A 9,002-nucleotide genomic window follows, 5' to 3' on the forward strand; every position below is an offset into this window, starting at 1 on the left:
GGAATTAAGGTCTGCCATTGGTAACACGTGATTGGCTGTAAGTCTCGTGGATAGGATGTGGTGGGCGTGGTTTATCAGACGAACCCGGAAGCACAGAAGAGGGTGGAGTAGGAGACGTTTGGCTTGCTAGTTGCATTGTAATAGTTCGTTAGTCTGAAGAGTTAATATAGCATACTGTTATTCTTATTATCATCATACATATCGACTAGGAGACAAGATGCTGTCTTACATCATTGGTGTATGTATTTTATCTCACGCAATGAGTATTATGTAACGTTAGCTAGCTTGTATAGCTTACTAGCCATTTTTTTCTTCGGTAGTTGCAAAGTTTTCGCGTGTGCGTCTGTATATGCAGTCTGTTTACATTGTCTTGTCACTATTGAATTAGCTAGCTAGATCGAGTGTTTACTGCACAATGTGCACAAGTAAAGTTTATGTAGATATTGTAAGCACTGTGATTGTGGGCCATGTTGATGATCTGTTTATGTGCAGCCTTGGTATCATGCGCATTTTGTTTTGGATTATGCGGTCAGCTATGTTAAGATTCCAGGCCTTAGTGCAGCTGTTTTGCAACAGTTTAACTCCTACCTAATTTCTGCAGCTCATTCGCGGTGGCTTTGACAGCATCATTGGCCTGATCATGAGGCTTCTGGGTGCCAAGAGAAAACCTGCCATAACCCTGGAGGATCCCAATGAGAAATATCCCTTGCGCCTCATAGACAAAGAGGTCAGTGTTAAGTCCTGTGTAATGAGGATCCGTGTGGAATATCATTATGACTAACACTTCCAACTGACTCTCTTTTTATTTTTAGATTATTAGTCATGACACCAGGAAGTTTCGCTTTGCCCTGAAGTCTCCAGACTATGTGTTGGGACTTCCTATTGGTAAGTTCAATATATTTTCTTTAATGTAATTTCATTACACATGCCATGCGGTATACTTGCCCATTATGACACGTCAAACCCCCTTCCTCTATTTTTTGCTTTACGATACTGATATCTGAGCTCTGTGTTTTAAGCCGGGTTCACGCTGTACGATTTTGCCCACGATTTGCTTGTCTGGGACAAATTTTGAGAGTCCTAAAAGACTCCTATAATCCTAGGCCAAAATCTGTAGTCTTTGATCGCTAGTTTCACGTGTTCCCCAACAGCTGATTAACGGCCGTTGTGATCAAATTTTTCCTCTGATTAAATTCTGCAGTTTCACAAGATTTGAGGCACAGTCCTATAGTGTGACTTCTCCTACTACGTACGTGTCTTCTTGAATGCATCCGTTTTTAACGTCTTGACTGTCGTACAGTCTGATATTAATGACAACTGAGATCCTACAGTGTGATGTGGCTTACAGCGGGGATTGTGTTCGTACAGTCTGACAAGCAACAGTTGCAAAGGACTATTAAAAATCGCACAGCGTGCACCCAGCTTTATACAACATCATCTTAGTGACCGAGACGACTCTGTGAGCTTCTGTTAATTCAGTTTAATATTATTTGTATAAGGCTTTTAACAGTAGATGTCACATCAGTTTTACAGTAATCCAGTTGTGCATTTAGATCCCTGATGAACTAGCCTGATGTGACATTAGCAAGGAAAAACTCCTTGAGACAATGTGAGAAAGAAACCTTGAGAAGAATCAGACTCAGACGGGTACCCGTCCTCTTCTGGGCGAAACCGGGTAATGCGATTGTACATTAAATCATTACAGTATGCAAGAGTAAAGATGCATAGTATTACAGGTGTTGAAAAGATGTTTAGTATGAGCAGGCTGTAAATAGGAGTCCTAGGAGAAGCACAGGATTGTCTTTATGATTACAGCAGCAGTTCTTAGGTACAAGTGGACAGTACCCAGGTAAGATTAAACACCAAGCATTGAGACTTCCCATTTGTTTTTTGGGAAATGCAGTCTGCAGGGTATCCAAACCTGGCTGATCCAAGATATGTCCAATTTCAGTCAGCATAATGCCTTCATGGCATTAAATCCCTCAGTGGATCATATGTTGTTCTATGTTTGCAGGTCAACACATTTACCTGTCTGCTAGAATAGACGGGGGCTTGGTGGTAAGGCCCTACACTCCGGTGTCAAGTGATGACGACAAAGGTTTTGTGGACCTGGTGGTCAAGGTGTGTTTTCTTAAAATATGCCTTAAATGTGCATTAGCTGGAAAAAGCCCAGCTCAGAGATCTGTGTGGTCAGATATGAGGCTGAAATTAAGACTAAGGTAATTAACACAAATCTTAGTACCTGCCTTGTTTAAATTAGGCTACTAGCTTGTTTATATCTTGTGAAAAAGAACCAAAGAAATGTATTCGAAAATATCACAGGAAAGTAGAAAACTAAAATAATAACTGCAGTCCCGTGCACACCCCAATTATGAATAAGTGATGAGGTGAGGAGAACTGATTAAGGAGAATTCACTGACTATGCTGACAGCACTGGCATTTCTACCTCTGGGTTTATTCCAGCGTTTTCCAGTGGCCATAGTGGTAGGTTTCATATTTAAGTCACTAGGGGGAAAAGAAAGCTTTTTCCTCACAGCAGCACACAGTCTGGAGTAGGATGATATGTGTAATACAGGATTCGATACATTAAATCAGGAGTAGCTCATCATTAAATGGTCAATAAACACTTCCAGTTAAGGCCACGTCCACTTTGGTTTAAGTCAGAATACAGATGCAGCTAAATGGAGCTCTGAACAGATAGACAGTAGTGTTGTGATAGATAGACTCCTAGTTCATAGTTACATTTAATGTCGTGGCATGTCTGTGAAAGAAATTAATAAATGTCGTGTAACAGCAGCCGTTCCTTCACCAGCCTTTTTGTTTTCTCTCCCTTGAAGATAAGTTTGTGTGTTCAAATCTCCAATGTCCTACCTTAGTTTTTGTGTAGACTTGGGGAGTGCCAGGGAGTGAGAAGAGATGGAGATAGTGGCTTAACCTGTTACAAAGTAAATGAACAGGACCTGCAGAAAAACTTTTAATGAACAAATTTAAGAGACAGATCTATCAGTGCTGGAAAAAAATGTTCTGTAAAATACTACAGTGTTCTTTGTGTGTGTGTGTGAGTTTTAAAATATATATTTTATTACAGATATACTACAAAAATACTCATCCAAAGTTTCCTGAAGGTGGAAAGATGTCTCAGTACCTGGACAGTCTTCGCATTGGTGACATGATTGACTTCAGAGGGCCGAGTGGACTGCTGGTTTACAAAGGCCAAGGTGAGCAGTTACTCTCTGCAGTGCACATGTCTCTGAATTAGGATGGTGTTATGGGATTAGGGTTCGATTTTAGGGATTTTAAATAGTATACAACATGCCATTTTGTGAGTGTAGGAGCTGAATGAATTGTGTGCTGTGTAGGTTTTTTTTTTTTGTATTTGTTGTAAAATAATGATTACTGAATGATTGACACTGTAGGAGTGTTTGAAATCAAACCTGAGAAGAAGGCACCCGCAGAGGTTAAGACGGCGAAACATCTGGGCATGATTGCTGGAGGGACAGGTAAAAAATTTTTTTTGTTTTTTTGTCCTTTCATTAAACACCACTGGGTTTGAATACAGCGCTATATAAAACATTGCAATAGTGTAAGGAATAAAACATGACAGGAACACCGACAACTGGGTGTTAACAGCCCACACACCTCTAACGGTTTTATTCTTTGTAATTCCACAGCAATTTGGCAATTTCATATAATTGAAGAATGACACGTCATACATTTTATCCATTTGTTGGTACAGTTAGTGCCCATGAAACAAGTCACCACTGACATTATAACAGTCGCTCCTTGACAAGCATCATATAATTTTTTTTGTCTCTCTTGAAATTAATAAATAAACAAACACCCAGCTTGTCATGTTATTGAGAAACCTCTGTCCTTTAGACTCTCCCATGGTGACAGTGAAAATGTTCTGACTCTTACAAAGCTCTGACACTAGAGACTCCTTCCATAAATGTTATATTAATATCTCCTTACAGAAAGCTTCACCATATATGAATATTTATTCAAGTATTATTAGTCTTAGATTATGTGACGCATCCAGCATACAAGTCCCTTTTTAAGTTGTTACTATAGAAACGCTAACATATTAGAATGAGCACATTAATATAAACCTATACACAAAACAAGATGCATGAAGACACAGTTCCTTATGCAAAGGCATTTCAGAATTTCTAAGCTTATGCTTGTATCTCTACAGGTATCACTCCCATGCTGCAGATCATTCGGGCAATAATGAAGGATCCAAAAGACAAGACCATTTGTTACTTGCTCTTTGCCAATCAGGTAAGTCCCTGCCATTAATATTAATTTCCTATTAATAAATAGACTGCAATTGATGACTGATTGGGAGGGGGAAAAGCCTAAATAATAGAAAAACACTCTTGTTTCTCACTCAAACAGTCAGAAAAAGACATCCTACTGCGTACAGACCTGGAGGAAATCCAGGCCAATCACCCAGACCGGTTTAAGCTGTGGTATACCCTTGACAAGGTTCCTGATGGTAAGTAGTAATGGTTTGTTTATTTTCTGTATATGGTACATAACACTGCAAATATTAATGTGAATGTGAGACAATATTTGCTAGAGTGTCTTGTGATAAGTTTTTATTTTAGTGACTCATCAGTTTAGATGTATATCAAATATTTTTAATGGAGTAAAATATGATAGGTGATGATGAAATATGATTACAAAAAAACAATCAGTAACAGGGTGGTTTCATGCATGACGCATTACCACCTCAGAGTTGATTATTTTCTTGTAACACCATATCCCAAAGTGTTTTGTTCCTTGTCTTTTGCAGTGATTTTTTTTTTCTTAAAAAAAAAACAAATTAAAGAATGACACGTCATCTGTTTATAGTTAGTTGTAATGCTGTGGAATGTCCACAAGTTAGTTCCTGTTCTCACTTATGTTATAGCAGCTTCTGCCTTCAGCAGCCTCTCCTGTTTTTCACTATCCATTAGTTCACAGGTTCCCAACACTGGTCCTGGAGTACAGTCTGTCTTACAAATGGAAGTGTTTTCCCTGATTCAACTATTCAGCTAACGAACAGCCCTTCCTGATTTGAAGTGGAAGTGTTCGAGCAGGGAATATACTAACCAGGGTGGGAACCTGTGCTCTAGTTAATAAGGCAAACTTTAGCTTGTCATGTTCCTAAGAAACCAGACAGCAAACTGTCTTTTGTCCTGAGCATCATACGGAGGAAATCTTACTGATTGTTACCAAGCACCGGCACTAGAGACTCCTTCCAGAAATGTTAAATCAACAGAAAACGTAACTATTTCAACGGGTATAAGGTCTTCGTCATGTTTGATTAGATGTAGATTAGATGGCACATCAGTCATGTAAGCCCCAGAGAATGATCTGTTACTAGAGAAATTATGACATTATTACAAAGAGCACATTAATCTAAACCTGTCATTTAAATTGCAGCTGGCATTACTGTCAGAGCTGATGTTATACAATTGAATCAATACTTTTTGCTTAACCAATCAGAATCAAGAATACAACAGCACTGTGGTATGAAGAGTGGATGTGTGTCAATCAGCTTCCATGAATCAGTATATCATGTACATGAGTTGGGGCACTGGCTCACTACACATGACTTTCTGGCGACATGACTATGCTGTAAAAACGTCATCAATGGCATTTATCAACAGCAGGCAGGACCGATATCTTTGACATATAATGTCATATAAATCTGTTAGCTTAAATCACACACATTTGTCATGGTACATCAAGCAGGCTCATATGCTAGCTAATGAATTTTTAAAAATCATTAAGCACTTAAGCCATTAGACTCAAACAGACTGTATATAGAACATCAAATAAAGTAAAAAATCGATAACGGAAGTTGGCTGAGATTTCGTCTGCTATTATTTATAAGAGGCTTCAGATATTATGATGTCACTTCCAGTAAGGAAACATAGTGAGCATCGATGCTCCCTGGTTTTTGCGGTGCATTGTGGGATTTTTTTTTTAGTTCACTGGAAGGACTTTTGCAGTCGGGACAGCCCTTAAAATAAGTAGGGAGCTCATTGAGACGCACCTAGGGTTAAGTAGACTGGATGAATCAGCAACCACTGTTCTTGTTATTCATGTGACAGACTGGGAGTACAGCCAAGGGTTCATTAGTGAGCAGATGGTGCAGAACCGCCTCCCTCCCCCTGGTGACGACACGCTCATCCTTATGTGTGGTCCTCCACCCATGATCCAGTTTGCCTGCAATCCCAACCTGGACAAAGTGGGCCATTCCCTCAGCAGGCGCTTCGTCTTCTAGGAAAAACAAACACACTAATCCTGACACCTAGTCAAGCGACTTTGGTGCTGAAAAAGCCCAGCTTTCACAATCATCATAGTGTCTCCAAGTACACGTGTGTTTCAATATGCAAATATTAGCCCTCGCAATTGTGCCCATTTTGTTATTTGCACTTAAGTAGACATTGTCATACCAGTCAGTATGTGCTGTTTTATCACACACAGTATGTTATTGAGTAAAAAAAAGAAATTGCAACCAGAACACTGATGGATTATTTTTTTATTCTAGCACACATTGTGATATTTGTTAAATATGAAAATAATTGAAATGCCTCATTTGAAGAGTAAGATTTTTTTTTTTTTTTACTTTGTCATTGAATGTGATATTTTGAATTTGTTTTTATTTTTTAGAAAGTGCCTTAGTACCAAGCACCTTACTGTAGACGTAATACAGTACATTGGCTTCAATGTGTTCAAAGTGAAATTAAAATAATATAAAAAAGAATCGCTTTAAAAATGTCAAAGTGGCACGTAACGTCATAGCAGAAGATCAGTTATTGCTAGCTTTAAGTAACTCAATATAATAATTGCACGCATTCATTTAAAAGCTGCATCTTTGTATTGTTTAAACTGCCCAACTGCAGTGATTGGAGATCTACGCAATGATCCAGCTTAGTGCAAGAACGTTAGACGTCACCTGCCATAACCAAGCTCATGTTCTATATAGGGAAATATTGTACTGCCTTGAGTTTGACAAATAAAAGATTGCATTAATGAAGAGATTCCTTCTTCAGTCTTTCAGGGTCTGTTTGAAATCTGCGAGAAATGCAGCAAAGACAGGATTTTGTGCCAAAAGTTAGCAAAGTCTAAAGTCTGCAAAGCGCTCTACATTCGACTGACTACAGCATAGAAATGAATTCTAGGTCCTTCCTCAATGTCAAGTGCAAAAGGCTGCATACCCATAAGATGACATGAAATCAACAAAGAAACTTAATTTACACCAACAAAATGATGTGTTAACTTCACAGATGTTCCTTCATTATGGAAAATAATAAAAATGGTCTGATTGTGTATGGGAAAATATTAATAGTAAAAACAAATCTGCATTTCCTTTTCTCAACACTTTTCCTGCTATTTGCTTTTATCTCTAGCTTGTAGATATTAAACTGGTGATATTAAACTTAATTTACTGCTCAATTAAAGGAGTTTAACCCAAAGTTAACATAGTGTCAATCTAGATACTAAAACTTTATAGGAATACAAAATGTCAATCTACAGTGACTATTCCCTTTATTGGGAATAAAATGAAATAAAAGTTCACTCATCGGATACTTTATTAGTCGTCTGTTCTTTTCCCAATCTTCAACTGTGCTGATTTGGTGAGCCTGTGCCCAATGCAGCTTCAGATTCATGTTCTTGGCTGACAGGAATGAAACTTGTAGTCTTCTGTTGTTGTAGCCCATCCATCTCAAGGTTTTGAGATGCTTTTCTGTTCACCACAGTTGTAAAGAGTGGTTATTTGAGTTACTGTAGACTTCGTGTCAGCTCTAACAAGTCTGTCCATTCTCCACTGACCTCGCTCATCAACAAGCTGATATTGCCCACAGAATTGCCCCTTACTGGAGATAAATTCTAGTGACTGTTATGTGTGAAGATCCCTGGAGATCTGCAGTTTCTAGATTACTCAAATCTGGAAAAATCTGTCACCAACAATCATGCCATGGTCAAAATCACTGAGATCACATTTCCTACAGTCTGATGTTTTTGTGAACATTACATGGAGCTCTTTTGACATGTATCTGCATGATTGCACAGTATGTATTGTGCTGTTGCAACATGATTGGCTGATTTGGATAATTACAAGGTGTTCCTAAAAATTTTTTTTTATTTCAGCCTCATATCTGACCACATGTTAAGACTGCGAAACATCTGGGAATAATCGCTGGAGGGACGGGTAATCTTTTTCACACAATACTTCCTTTTAAACACCACTGGGTTGGAGTTTTTCCATTACAATTTCGTTACCACTTACATTAACAGTCACTCCCTGACAAGCCTTTTTTTTGTCTCTCTTGAAATGAATAATTAAATAAACTCAATTTGTCATGTTCCTGAGAAACCAGAAATAGCGAATTCCTGTCCTAGAGACACTCCCATTGTGACTCTTAAAGTGCTGACGCTAAAGATCCCTCCATAAATGTCTCATAAACAAACAAACAAACAAATAAATATCGCCTTACAGAAAGCTTCACCATATACACTATATTCACCATCCACTTTAATAGGAACACCTGTACTACCTGGACAGTCATGCAGTTATCTTATCAGCCAATCACGTGGCAGCAGCACAATACATAAAATCTTGCAGATACAGGTCAAGAGCTTCAGTTAAGGTTCATATCAAACATCAGAACGGGGGGACAAAATGTGGTCTCCGATTTTAAAATGGCAAGGTTGTCGGTGCCAGATGCACTGGTTCGAGTATTTCAGAAACTGGATTTTCTGGGAAACACACACACACACACACACACACACACACACACACACACACACACACACACACACACACACACACACACACACACACACACACACACACACACACACACACACACACACACACACACACACACACACACACACACACACACACACACACACACACACACACACACACACACACACACACACACACACACACACACACACCAGTCTCTAGACTTTACACAGATTGGAGCAAAAAACAC

At 38.8% G+C, this 9,002-nt stretch overlaps 1 protein-coding gene across 1 annotated transcript; it reads left to right on the forward strand.

Annotated features, from left to right (window-relative positions):
• Positions 1-63: 63 nt before the first annotated feature.
• Positions 64-7,033, forward strand: LOC108279735 (NADH-cytochrome b5 reductase 3). Its single transcript, XM_017494165.3, has 9 exons — positions 64-238; positions 602-727; positions 813-885; positions 2,015-2,121; positions 3,089-3,218; positions 3,417-3,500; positions 4,196-4,281; positions 4,399-4,498; positions 6,105-7,033. Exons 1-9 carry the CDS (start codon positions 218-220, stop codon positions 6,275-6,277), a joined length of 900 nt encoding a protein of 299 aa, XP_017349654.1. The 5' UTR covers positions 64-217; the 3' UTR covers positions 6,278-7,033.
• Positions 7,034-9,002: the final 1,969 nt, after the last annotated feature.

The sequence above is a fragment of the Ictalurus punctatus genome, chromosome 19 (assembly GCF_001660625.3).
Source record: "Ictalurus punctatus breed USDA103 chromosome 19, Coco_2.0, whole genome shotgun sequence".
NCBI lineage: Eukaryota > Metazoa > Chordata > Actinopteri > Siluriformes > Ictaluridae > Ictalurus > Ictalurus punctatus.

What these genes read in the sequence shown, in the direction of transcription:
- LOC108279735 (XM_017494165.3), top strand. Translation starts at nt 218, where the DNA reads ATGCTGTCTTACATCATTGGT. An exon ending in TGCGCCTCATAGACAAAGAG is followed by an intron (nt 728 to 812) that starts GTCAGTGTTAAG and finishes TTTTATTTTTAG; the next exon opens with ATTATTAGTCATGACACCAG. An exon ending in CCTTGACAAGGTTCCTGATG is followed by an intron (nt 4,499 to 6,104) that starts GTAAGTAGTAAT and finishes TTCATGTGACAG; the next exon opens with ACTGGGAGTACAGCCAAGGG.